Below are 14,218 nucleotides of genomic sequence, written 5' to 3'. Positions count from 1 at the left end.
TCCTAGTACATGTAGAACAACATTCTTACTCCCTATGAGAGCTCCAGACAAATTTGCCACTTTCCTGGTACACAAGCAGGACACAGATAGTTGTATTATTAAAGAGTGTTATGGATTTGCACTATTTTTGTTTTGTTTTTTTTAAAGCACAACCGGCTCACGTTAAAACAAGATTAATTCCAGTGTTGTGCATGCTAAACAGACCTCCACAGCAACATGAAGGTGCTGTGTCTGTGTCTTCTAAGCCTGGAGTGAGTCTTAGATATCCAGTCATGTTCACAATATAGTCTAGGAAATTTGTTAAATGTTCATAACGTGCTTGCTCAAATGCCCCAGATTTGGCCACAAGCAAGCATCTAATTAGCATAATATTCATATTTCCGAAAAGCTCTTAAGAGCACTTCTGGCATTGTCCATTTCTCTTATTTGCCTCTTATTGCTGTAACGTTTGCTTAATGCCTGGCCTGTGCCTAGCGATCGCATGCTGTGCTCATTGTGAATGCAGTGTGAATGTGCTGTTTGGGTATGGGCCCATGCATCTCCAGGGCCCTATAATCAGCTCTAAGCTGCTTCTATCAATCTTCATAACTGTAGTGGGTTGAGGAGGGAAGTGCAGCTAATCAGCTCTAACCGGCCCCATGTTCAGCCTGACTGTCACTGTTATAGCAAGGCCATATGCAAACAGTGTCCCTTACATGTGCGTCCCTTACTCACATCTTGGCCGTCTCGCAGGGCCATTCCACAGATGGCCAGCTCTAGCAGAAGTCAGGTTTTTGAAAGGGCCTGTGACTCTCACTGAATAGCTGTTAGTGTAGGTTAATATAGGAGTGGTGGCCCTGCAGCGGTGGCAATCACAGCTCTGATCAGAGCCGGGCTTCAAAGACGTCTCTGCAAGTTGAAGCCAGAGTTGTCATTAGCTTCTGCCCTGTGCTTGACAGCCCCTTCCCACCCCCAGCTCCTTCTCTCTCTCTCTCTCTCTCTCCCTCTCTCTCTCCTTCTCTTTGTCTCTCTCTTTATCGCTCTCATTTTCTGTCCGTGTGCAAATGGCTACTGTAATCCTAGGTCTGGGTGCTTGGGCCTGTCACTCCACATTTGCACTAAGCATCTTTCCTTCTCTCATCTCCTTTGCCCTAATTGTATTGTAATAAGCAATTACAGATCTATTTATGCACACTAGAGCTGAGATTGGACCACTTTTTAAAAGGATGTATAGAGGAGTGGAACCGGACCAGACAGTGCCCCTCATCCTTAACTTGTTGCTGGACAAATGCGCCACTGTTGCTAATCGCTCAGCCTTCCCTCTTTTCTCTCACTGATGATCTAATCCCGCTTTACTATCTTGTGCTCTCCTTCTGTTTTCTATCCTGTGCAGAAAGCCCTTCCAAAGCAAAAGTGATTGTGCTGTTGTTTGTTGTTTATTGGCTGTGTTTTCTCTTTGTGAGTCAGCTCTAGTGATGCAAATTAGCAGAGGCAGTGTTTACCTGGACTGGCCATGTTTTCCCTGTGTGTGTGTGTGTGTGTGAGAGAGAGAGAGAGAGTGTGTGTGTGTGTGTGTGTGTGTGTGTATGCGCACCGTTCCTGCATAACGTCTAGGTCTTTGATCATACTACATTGCATTGACAGATGCTCTCTGGTGCTTTCTGGTTGCTTATGAACGAGGCCACAGACGGGATCTGAATGCCAGTAATTATATCCCCTCGCTAGAACGATAACAATTGTGGCTTATACAACAAAGTGTGATGGCTTTTTTCTATCTGTCCCATTATTTTTAGGTATGAGAAATGACATCGAAATCCCCTGTCGGCTTCCTCCCTGTCTGGGGCTCCGTGTTTACAGCTGTTTGTGAGCCTGTATGTGTGAGAGGTGAGGGCCATGATAAAGGCTTACACCTTGTAATCATAGTTGGATGTGTGATCTCAGCGACCCGCCAGAGAACTAGCTCGGAGAAAGGTGCGCACGTGATACGTGTGTGTGTGTGTGTGTGTGTGTGTGTAGGAGGGTGGTTGGTCACTGACAGATCCACTAACAACAAATCAATAAGGAGCAGTCAATTAATCAGGAACATGAGAGAATCAAAAGTTTTGGAAGCCCTGACGTGAGGATTGAAGAGCGTTAGAGGTGCAATCTTTACTGATGCTATGAGATATTTTACCATAAGCAGCTTTTTTAAACGTGACCGCTAGAGAATTTTTAATTGGTGATTTACTATAGTAATGTCTATATAACAACTTATCCTAACTATACAGGTAAGTTGTTCATGTTTTGAAATGCTCCAGTACACCATGTTCATCGTTTTAAAAATGATCCTTTCATTTTCTGGACAGCAACGGGTGTAATTACTAAGGTCTTTGTATAGGCGCACATCAGTCAAATTGCATTTGTCCTTATCCGATTAAGGACTGCACAGAGGTTTTGCACATGTAAAATGGAAGATAAGTGGCACTTCTGAAAAGTGTATGCTTGAGAATGGAAATTCATATGACTAGCCACTATGCCTGATTCATCACCGCTGGATGATCATTGCGGCAGAGAGAGAGAATCGCGTCTGAAATGTAACGTCTGGGGGGAAAAGCAGCTGTAAAATCTGCCGCACTGTTTTATTCACCGGGTTGAAACAGAGAGAAGGACGGAGAGAGAAAAGAGAGGAGCACAAATGAAAAGATGCATTATAAAGTTACTTTACCGAATCTTTCAGCAAGCAGCGGCACAGCACAAGACAAAAGAGAAGCTATTCAACTAGCTGTTATTTTGTATTTTTACCTTTCTGTTTCCCCCTGTGGCTTTCTGCTTGAACATGTGCTTAATGGCACAGTGTGATATGTTTAAAATAGCCAGCAGTCATTCATATTTATTATAGGCAGTATATTTTATCACATTTTTAAGAGTTCAAGAGTTTTACCATATACCATTTTCATAACTCAATCACTGACCTTTTTTTGTGAGCTGATGAAACATATTTATAACTAATATTTCCTCACATATAGCCTTTATGTTGTGGGATGATCATACACGTCCATAAGCGTCTTCTCTTCAAGTGATATTCCAAAATCCAGCAGCAGAAACCTGTAGTTTTGCATGCATAACACACCTCAAAACAATCCAGCATCAGCTCTTTAGTTACTCTTACTCAATACTTGGTGGCACTTTATGCAAATCAGATGAAAAGTGGCCGGGCTCATCTGTAGTCTTAGTAAATACCTCGCTAAATTGAAAAGTTGCAGGGATTTACGCCTCTGACTAATTTTCCGACAGGCTTAGTAAACATACCCCTAAATGTTCCAAAAAAAAAATTAACAAGCTGTAATTCATCCATTGTGTTGTTTTTGAATTGAATAATAGTAATAATAGTATAAAGTGTGCAAACAGCGTGGTAAGGCGTACTTAAACTCTTAAAACCACACTGAAGGGCTGAAGAACATGCAGCTTCGGTGTTAAACAGAGACAGCGATAGAGGAAGGTGGAAGCATTGATCTGTAATCTAAGAATGAACATTTTCATCCTTCCCTCCTCTCACCATGAACGGTGTCAGCTTACAACTTTGCCAGTAAAACTACTAAATGTCTTTGTCACCATCTGTCTGTCATTGTCTTGTGTTTCTGAAATAGAATTAAAAAGACAACATACCTAAAGCATCAAAGCTGAAGTGTAAAATCTCTAGATTTGCATAAATATGTCCCCCCCCCCCACACACACACACTCTTCCTGCTTCTCTACTACTTTTTTATATTGTTTCACACTATATTCATCTCCTCTCATATCCTACTAGGGGAGTTAATAACATTCATGGCTTGTCTTTGCAGTCTCTGTTCTGTATGCATGCTCAAAACACTAATAGCTTTTTGTAGGTGCAACACAGTGACTCTGAATTTTGTTTGCTGCCAAAGGTAGAAGTACTAAAATTTCCACAAATAGTAATAATATTGTATGTTGCAATATCAGCCACAGGCTTATCTTTTTCATCTTCCTCAGCACTCACAGCAGCCCCCCTACTTTTATAGAATATACTCAAACCAGGAGCTCAATATTATAAAAGATTTGCAATGAGGTGCATTATTTACACTTACAGCTCATAGGAGGAAATACAGTATACACCTGCACACCAACAACACACTCGCAAATCAGACTGTAGGGTCAGAGTCATAAAAGGTAAACAGCTTTGGTCTTAAGTGACTTTGATAATTACCTGCTTGGTATGACCTAAAAAGATATGAGCCGTGTTTGTCCTCTCAGTCTGAGAGTCAGAGAGGTGTGTCAAAGTAACTGCCGGTGTGTGTGTGTGTGTGTGTGTTTTGTATAGACTTGTGTGAAAAAATGCACACAATTTTGTATATTTGTGTGTGTATCTGTCTATGATGGCTTGCCAAAAATGTTACCTTGGCAAATGTGGCAAAAGGTCAAATTCAACCATTAAAAGACAAATCAGTGTCAAATTATGGTCCCTACTTAGCTATTACCAACACTTTTCACCAGTCTGGCTCATTCTAGAGCCCCCCCTCCCCATCTCCCCCCCAGTAGACTGTACCAAAATGATTAGGCTGTTAAAGTAATTAATCACAAACATCTATGATGTGATTGCTGCAGCCCAAATTTCATCAAGGAAAAATCCTGAATATTCAACATGAATATTAGGTTCAGACATTAGACTGAACGTACCTTAAACTTCTTAATGAGGTTGCAACATGTCCAGTACAACTGTCTGCACTGTGATGTCTCACTCAGACACATATAAAAACAACCTTTTGTCATGATTAGGTCCTTTTTGCCAGACCGCACAGCAGCAGGAAATAGTAAATCTTATTTTTGTCCAACTGAATGTAATAATATACACATTGTGTATGTTTTTGTGATTGATATGAATAATTTGCAGTTTACTGGGTGTTTAAACATAGTCGTGGTTTATGCAGCTACTGCGCCAGCCTTCGCGTCCTTCCTGGTTACTCACTGTGATGCCAGCAACTGCCAAGAGTTGACGTTACTGTGTGTGTGTGTGTGTGTACGCTGCCAGCTAGGAGTATAATATTGTTGTTGAGGTGTATGGACAAAGCTGTTTTAAGCACTAATAAACAGAATGTGATGCACTGAGGGCTTTAAGTTCTGAAAAGATGGATGGATGTTGTTCATTTGAGTCGTGTTTTAAGTTAAAATCAGGACGGTGCAGATGTAATTATGTCCATGTTTTAAGAGTCACAAATTTCTACCAGTCTCTGCCTGACTTCTGGAAATATTCAAATGATTCAGAGTTAGCGTAGCCTACAGTTTTAATGTGACAGGCATCATGAGATAGCTAGCTTTGTCTCGATGACCTTGTACAGAAGGTCACGCTGTTCTTAGAGGTAGATGTTTTGTCATTTTCTTCTGTCTGTCATTGTTTAAAACTACTAACAGGTGTCGATAAGAGTGCACCAGAAGCTTTTTACATTTTTTTTTTTTTGTCTGCTTCTCTGTATGTAGCCTATCCACAGCATGCCTTCTATTAGCATGGTAATGCACTAGGGCAGTAATTATTGCAGCCCTCCTCACACACAGCCACACGCACTCAAGAAATTAGAAGCACATTCACGTGTAAGCACACACACACACACACACTCACACACACAACTCGCTTATACGTACACACACACATCACACAAGTCTCTTTACTGTCTCTTAGGGATGTGCAAAAATAACTGTATGTTTGAAAAATTGGGTTAAAGGAAAAACTGGGTTGAAGAGCGGTCCATTTTTAAATCTGTCAGCTTGAATTGAAATGTTGTCGAAAAAGACTTTTTTTAAAAAAAAAAAAAAAAAAAAAACTTCAGCCAGACCCAAATGATCAGCACTAATGTTGCTGTAAATGCAGTGTAGGGAATTTTCTGTTCCCTAGTAGTTATTATTGGAGAGTGTGTGATTTGGTTAAATAGAAAAGGCATTTGTTAAAATGTAAAATGATCTGTGTCAAATTAAATGCAATTGCAAAGTCATTTCATCCAATCATCTTGCCTTTATTGCACATGCTACGTATTTACACGAAAAAAAAAAAAAAAAAACAACCCCAAAAAAAACCCAGCAGTTATTTTAGTAGTCAGGGAGTGACTGATCAATTATGTGCCGTTCTGCATCAAACATCTGAGACTGTAGTTAATAAGCGTTTACTCCTATATAGTATCTCAAACAATGTGTATAGCCATAAGGGACACAGTATAGAGCTATGAGGCTTAATGCCTGTTGTCACCATGGAGAGAAAAATAGAGAAAGTAATTGTGTTGTACCGGGACTCAAGCAATCCCATCAGCTATTGGGCAGACATGTCAAAGTATAAAGACAAGGCTGAAAACTTGACTGGTTGCTGCCCGATGGAACAAGACGGAAAAATGACCGGGGAATAGGTGGCCCAGAAGGGAAGCAGGGCAAACAGCTGATGTAGAGAGGCAAGCAGAGATGAGCATTGACTTGTTTACTTTTTTTTACCTAGATTGGCAATGATAAAAGTGAGTGATGTTGATAAATACTCGCACAGCCAGTTTATCAGCAGCTGTCTGGCTTGGGGTTGCCGGCGGCAGCATCCAAGGCTGATAACCCCTGAGGCCTGAGGCATGATGTCGGGAAGGAGGAGGGGGGAGCGGGGGATGATGCAGCTGCTGGGTCTTGGCCAGGGTATAACCCTAAACCAGCCGGTTGATATTTTGCATGTCCACCAGTAGTCAAACATTGCAAAGAAGGGAAAAAAAAAATAGCTATAAGCTTTGCTGTGGGCTGTAATGCTACTATTACTCCAAGATCCTTGCCATCAGTAGGGTAAAAAATAGTCTGAGGGGGGCACTAGAGTTGTTTTTTTCTTTACATTAACCATTGAGAACATTTCAGACTCAGCTTTTTAGGCTCAGCTATACATAGTCAGATTTGGCTCCGCTTTGGTCAGTCTAAGCTGCACTCTGGCGCTTCCTCAGCGGTGCTTTGAGGTCATCGTTATTATGTTAACACACGTGCATTGCATGTTAACGCCTGAACATGAATTTAGCATTTAACATAATGTTACCTTGTTAGCATTTTAACAGGCTAACATTAGCATGTTAACATGAATGGAGTTTTCGCACGTCAGTACTGTCACTGTTTCCATGATAGCGTATTAGCATGTTAGCATGTTAGAATGGGAGTCTGGTTCATTTTAGAGGTATCCTAAGTGGACATGTCAACTTGATGGTGAGGCTAGATGAAAAGTCAGGGGATGACTGAAGTCATTTGGATGCATTCAAATGTTACCAAGGGCAACATTACTAGTGAGTTCAATATATTTGTACACCTTGAAACTGAACCTGTTCAACACCTTGAAATTAGGAGGATAAATGCAAACCAGTGAAATATATTAGTTTTTTTCCCCCTTAAAAGATCATTGGTATAAATGTCTTTCTATTTTCTTTCAATTTTTCAGAGCAGTCGACTTAATTGAATTTTATGGTAAAACAATATAATAAAAAAGAACATTAAAAAAAAAAACACAGAAGCAAAATTAAAAAACCAGAGTGTAAGAAGAGAGGGCTCATGTGTGGGAGGCTGTGTGCATATGTGCAGGCTATGTGCCTGTGAGACTGTGCACCTGGAAAGCACTGGACAGATGGTTACTTCAGCTCTAGCTGAATGTTGCTTCTTTTTTCTCAGTGTTAAGCCTCTTTCATAGATCGAAAGTGTTTTGGTCAGCATTTTGATCAAGGTAGACTCTTTCAACCTCCATGATTGTTTGCTGTGCATCTCTGGAGTATTTTTATCCTGCCCTCATCATTTATTTTTGTTTGATTCTGGCTAGCCACGGGAGATCAGAGCTGTGGCTTTCTCTGCTGCCTTTCCCGCTTCTCCTTTTTTTTTTTGTTTGCCAGTAAGATTACAGAGCAGCGCATCACATTATATGAAGCATCATATCGGTAAATTCTCAATCTGTCGCATAGATTTGGCTCTTCATTGAAGACAGTAAAGGATTATATATGGGAACATGTGTTTCTGGAATCACAACAACCTACTATAATCTTGTCTTTTCTTCACTGGCCAAACAGACGCAAAACAAACAAGTGAACCAGAGAGTTTGTTGGACTATTACTGTAGACTAGCGAGGAGCTTTAGGCATTCAGAACCTCCCGCATCATTTAATTTCCATGTTTTGGAGTCTTATAGTTTCCCAAGAACTAGACAAAGAGTAGTGGATCAGACGGAAAGTGCTAAATCATTTGCATTGCCATGTTTATTACCAGAGGTCAGCTGAAACAGGCTGAGGTGAAACTTTTTCTCCACACAGTGTTCAAGCAGCCGCTTATTTCACAGTCAGATCAGGCTAAAGCAATAACGACACAATAGATGCCATAGAGACATGAAGTGCTTAAACCTTACTATTATATACTATGAGATTTTTTGATATGACATAAAGAAGTACAAATTGAATACAATACAGTTTAATTTGTCTGAAATCCTGGTAATAGAAAGTCTGATTAGCAGTTGAATGTGTCATCATCACCTATGCTGACGAGATGTTTCAGAAGTCTTGAGACTGTGTCTGTGGTTAAATGTCGGTGCATAAACACTATTTCTTGCGTGCAAATAAGAAATAGTCCCTCAAACATTTAACACTGACACTGGTGTTGAATTGTTACTGTAGTTCCCTGAGAAATCGTCCTCCCTAAATTTAGCATGTGCTCTCTGCAGCAGATGTTCGTGCCCTTTTTGATGCCGTGGGTAATAATCCTTAATATTCTTACTGTTTGAAACTAAATGAGGCTTTAATGCACTCTGATTCCATCTTCCAGCACTCATTAATTGTTTTTTTTTTTTTTTTGAAAGTCCATAAATTATTTCTGTTGTTGTTTTAAGAGTTTCAAACAAGATAAACAGAAACTTTTGAGGATGAAATGAATGTCTTTAATTCTGTCACAGTCTGTTTTGATTAGAGCTTCCATTTGAAATGTCATCATAAGGGGGAATTCACAGAGCTGCTTCTCTTAGCCAAGTCTGCCAAGTGTATTTTTTTTTCTTCCTGCCAAAACCTTCAGCATTTCTGACCTTCCTTGTAACTAACACTATGATACTGAAGTGGTTTTGAAACTTCATTGTGTGGATCCGTTTATTCCTGTTTAGCAACTCCTTTATATCCTTCCCATCACAGGTGCTGCTCACCCAGTGTGTTTGAAGCCTCATTAAAGGTGTTGTGCGAGGCATTTGAAGCCACTAATATTTTCCTCTCGCCCTTTTTTTCTTTTCCAGATGGTCACAAGAACAAAGAAAATATTTGTGGGTGGCTTGTCAGCCAATACGGTAGTGGAAGACGTGAAGCAGTATTTTGAACAGTTTGGGAAGGTAAGAGAGTTTTTTTTATTATTATCCTGCATAGTGTTGTCACAATAACCAAAATTTCGGCACTCTTCAATTGCTTTGCATGCTATTAAGTCTGATGTTTGATGATGGAATATTTCAACAAATTCAACTGTATTTTAGTAGATGTTAAAATGATAATTGGATTTATTAAAGCCTCAATCAGTGTAGAGCGCCCTCTGTCGCTCCAGCAGTCTCACTGCGGTTTACATCACATGACCAGCACCCCCAGTCGTCATAAAATTTCAGCCTTAAAAGAAGCCAGTGGCTCCAGTTTGGCTCCTTTCCTGTCAGTAAGACGAATAAATCTATAATGTGACAAGCAAACAAGAGAAGATATGACATTAGCTTCACACAGTCCACCACGCCTGGTCAACAAACATGCATTTTACTCACAGAGCAAACAAGCACGGACAACCATCTGCCATCACCGAACCCCCTCCGCAAAAAAAGCAAAAGCCATGAAAAATGAAGTCATGTTTTTTCTTATGTATTGTAGTATAACATCAGCATTAAGTATTGGAGTTGAAATTAGGGTACTAATATTGTGACAACACTATTCCAGTGTGGTCTGAAAGAAAAACACACTCAGTTCATTAGGCAGAGACACATATGCAGCTATCTGTTCCTGTCTGCTGCAGCAGTTTCTGCACGCTGTTCTCACGACCAATACCCCCAGCTGAGTGAGGCATATATGAACACCCTTTTACACAAGGACATGCATACCGCACATACTCACACTCATGTGTACACACATACACACACACACACACAGAGAAATGCTCAGTCTCAAGCGTGTGCACATGGGCGTGTGCACACACAAACAGGCTTTGATACAGTGGCAGCATTTCACAGATAATTTCCTCACACTGAGTGGAGATCCATTTCCCTCATGTCATATTCCACATCAGTCAAGGTCACCTTCAGCTGATACAGTCCCTGTAACATCAGCGCTTGACCTTGAGTTTAAACAATTTCACTGAGGATGGATTTTTCATGGGCACATAATGTACCATGTCCTGAAGGAGACAAAAGAGCTGTTATAAAATAATAGAATCTGTTATTTTTTTGCTCAGAGACAGTATGCAACCAGCTCTCCCCCTATAAAGCTCAGTGTTATTTTCTTGACTGAGAGCGAGCAAGGTGAAGGATTTTGTACGGCTCCTTTTCTGAGGAAGACGTACCGAAGACCCCGCCACGGCCCGGTCCGCCGTTCCAAATAAAGATAGCTTATTTGCACAATAGAACGCAGCGAGCGAATATTCAGCACGACTTTGCAATCAATGGATCTGAGAAAGGGCTCGAAATGATTTTCGACTTGATTGAATGGCATAATTGACTTGATTATACAAAGTTTTTTCCTCCTTAAGGAATCCTCAAATGCTTAGGAGGAAACAAACAAATCAGACTGATTGAGCAAGATCTTGTGCATGTTTCTGTGTGTGCTTTTATAGCCTACTTGTGCATGCTCGGATGTGTCTGCAGTACTGCTCTCGCCATGCGTGAGTGTGTTATAGCGATTATGTGTATTTATGTGGGTGCATGATTAGGAGTGCGTATGTGTGTGTGTGTGTGTGTGTGAGCAGGTTTGAGTGTCTTCCAGCAAAAAAGAAATCAGAGTAGATATTGTGGGCTATGGCAGACAAGATATACAGCGAAAAGACGTATCGTTCTCTCTGTTTTTTTTTCCTTGTTTTTTTCTGCTTTACACATCCCAGGATTTATTAAATAACCTGCCTGTCAGTGCAACCTACCATTATCGCCACATACACACCAGTCTGAGGACTTATCCACAGAAGGGAAAACCAATTAATTCAGTTTCCCCTCCATAGAATCTTGGTGGCAGTATGTGTGTCAGTCTGTCAGTCAGTCATCAGTCTGCCTATGTGCATGTCAAGGGGGACATTAGCTAGCGTGGTGGCAGGGCAGCTAGTCATTGATATTTCTGGGAAGTGTGTTTTGAAGCACTTATCAATCATCACACAAGTACAGCTTAAGGCAACAGCAAATGTTCTTCCTCAGTGGGAACAAGCTATTTCACGATACTGTGTAGCAAGCACTATATTTGTGTGTGTTTGTGTATGTGTGTGTGTGTGTGTGTGCAAGGCAGCATAGGCCAATTAGCAGGATGTGGTCTACAGAGATGGCGGTGGTTGGGAGGCAGTGGAGGGGAAACAGCTGGTGTGGCCACAATTGGGTCACAGGTTCTGTCTGTAACCTCCACCAACCTCCCCTCCTTCCCACGTCAGTCCCTCCCTTCTGTCTCCATTCTGTCAGGGGGAGAGGCGGCATTTGTTATGGGGAGAGGCTTGACAGCTCTCATGCACATCAGTCTCACTGCCACTCTCCCAGCCATCACCATTAGGACAGAGCACATGCCAGAGCCTGGCACAACTTCAGAGGAGCTGCGCCATAGCCAGACCCTCTCTCTCTTTTTTTTTCTTTCCTTTTTTTTTTTTTTCATCGCCTACAGTATACGCTGAAGGTGTGCATTTAAAGTGATTGTGACAGTCATTTGAACAGAACTGAAGTGTGGTTGTGTTTGACTGATTCTAATGTATCTCAGATGGATCCCATTACCTAATAGTAGCCACATCCTGCCTCCCCTTTTTTCTTTTTTCTTTTTTTTTTTTTCTCAGGCAGCACACTGCACCTTAGCCCTCCGAGCCAGATGAGACAATCTTATCAGCGCTGCCTGGCCTCCCTTTATATTCAAGGACTCTTAACTGGAGGCTGCTGCTATTTCTGTCTTGCAATAAAGTCAAATTAATCAGTGCGCTGTTTGTGCTATTATGTGCTATTGTGCAGACATATAAATTGTAAGAAAAGACAGTGTTAGCCTTTAGAGATCAGAGTTTTGGTTTTCCCTTGTATGTAGGCCTCCCTTGTTGATACTTCGTTGCCATTTGTGTCTGATAATCTTGTTGGGTTTGCAATATGCAGCGTCATATGTAAGCATTTGTAATGCATTTACCTTCCTGCCTTTGCTTGTGGGTTACATAACAAGCAGAAACACCACCAAATATTAGTCTACAGATGTGACAGCACTGAAAAGATGATATTAATATGCATAAAATCTTAAGATTTTTTAAATTAGTTTGATTCCTATAGAGACTGCTTGCCCCAAGGTCAAAGGTCAGGGGAGCTACAGAACAGCAGATGTGCTTGTAGGGGTTCAATGCCTTGCTAAGTGTGCAGTACAGAGACTAACATAATACAGTTTTATTAATGGTGAAATTTGATAATTTAAAATGTGTGATGAGGCTGCCAGACGTGTGTCGCATGTTTGTTGATCTCCTAAGTATTAGGCTATTTTTTTTTTGTATGCTGGCATAAAATGTTCTTATTTTCCAATAAATCAAACACCTGTTAACGAAACACCTACCACCCCAAAATGTTCCACTGAGGCAAGCACTTGATTAAAGATGGGAGTTGGTGTATTTACACCTTAAATTTGGATGTGACATACCAGCAGAGCCCTGCCCAGGCATGAAAGCAGCTCTCCCCACTGTTAAAGGCATAATTAGCTGGGGTTGCTAATGCTTCCTCATTGGTTTATTGTAATCGGCTTTGAGTGCATCTCATACTGCCCTTATTTGTCTAAGCTGAAACAAGTCGTGCTCAATGACTCAGTTTCTGCACTCCTGCCCATTGGCTGGGCTTTGCTGTGCAGGCCTGAAGCTGACTTTTAGTTTCATCAGAGCTACTTGCTTCCATGTCACTGGGCTGCCACAATCGTCCCTTTATGTCCAGGCTGTCCTGGTTCTCATGCTCCACTGGTCTAGAGCCAGATCCTGGAGGTGGAGCTGAATGGGAGCAGGAGGAGGAGGAGCTTAACCAGTTCACTGCCACTGGGCTCAGGAGGGATAAAGGTAGACACACAAAGGTCACTACTGAGTCAGACAAGCAAGGCAAAGCCTCGAGACCTAAGATGAGACAATGATCTCAACAAAAAAAAAAAAAAAGAAAAGAAGTCGGTCAAGGTAGGGGTGATGACACCTGGAGGACAGTGGAAAGATATCGATAGAGTGAGATGGTGGAAAGAGATCATTGTCAGAACACAGAGGAAAGACCAGCCCACAGCAGCAGCAAGAAGCGTCTGCACTCTTCTCTCATACTTTCACTGAGAGGAAGAATTGAAATTATAAAAGCATCAGAAAAAGATTCCTTGGTTAGTGCATGAAATTTATACTGGGGCTTTGGTAATCTAATACCACGGCTGACATTTTGCGTGCCCTTAGATTTTGTAAATGGCAGAAAAATAACTCTGTGTGACCGTCTGTAAAGACTGTATGAATTCATTTTGCATACCTGCCCAAGTGCTTAGGCCTTTAACAACGTTGGAGGTTTTCAGGTATGTCAAGCAAGAAAAGCAGTCCTGATAAGTATGAACAAAAATCACTGTATATTCAGATCAGATTATATTGTTGAGAAATAAGTTTTATGTAATACTTTTTCTTGAGGATAAGCCAGCAGACTAAGCTGTATAGTGAAATATCAGTGAAATAATATTGCGTGCCTCTCAGGATTGTGCCTTTGTGAATCATTCTAATGCTGTAGAAACTTAGCCATGAGCTATTTTTAGCATCAGTCATTCACAAAGTGCATCTAAATCACTGTGCCAAGATTACAAATTACCAATAATCATTGATGTGACATTGATATCATCATTCTTGTGTTATCTGTTTGATTGCACAATTAAATTTTACCTTGGGTGACAATGCAATTAAGCTGTTACATTGACAACATACATAGACAAGGCTTAAAATGACGTCGAAGGTGCACATTTAAACGCCCCGAGGAAAGCGAAACCCCAATACACAAGTGTGACATGTTCATTGGCTGAAATGAACATGCAGAACATGGATGATTAATGCAGAAAAAATAC

At 41.0% G+C, this 14,218-nt stretch overlaps 1 protein-coding gene across 8 annotated transcripts in view; it reads left to right on the top strand.

Moving 5' to 3' along the window:
• Window positions 1-14,218, top strand: part of msi2b (musashi RNA-binding protein 2b) — a 254,649-nt gene that overhangs the window by 71,647 nt on the left and 168,784 nt on the right. For all 8 annotated transcript variants that reach the window (XM_042430363.1, XM_042430361.1, XM_042430358.1 and 5 more), the window contains one exon: window positions 9,223-9,315. In XM_042430363.1, coding sequence (XP_042286297.1) covers window positions 9,223-9,315 — 93 coding nt within the window. The remainder of the gene's footprint in view (window positions 1-9,222; window positions 9,316-14,218) is intronic.

Source organism: Thunnus maccoyii, chromosome 13, assembly GCF_910596095.1.
Source record: "Thunnus maccoyii chromosome 13, fThuMac1.1, whole genome shotgun sequence".
NCBI classification, from domain to species: Eukaryota; Metazoa; Chordata; class Actinopteri; order Scombriformes; family Scombridae; genus Thunnus; species Thunnus maccoyii.
This window is presented reverse-complemented; position numbering and strand designations above follow the sequence as displayed.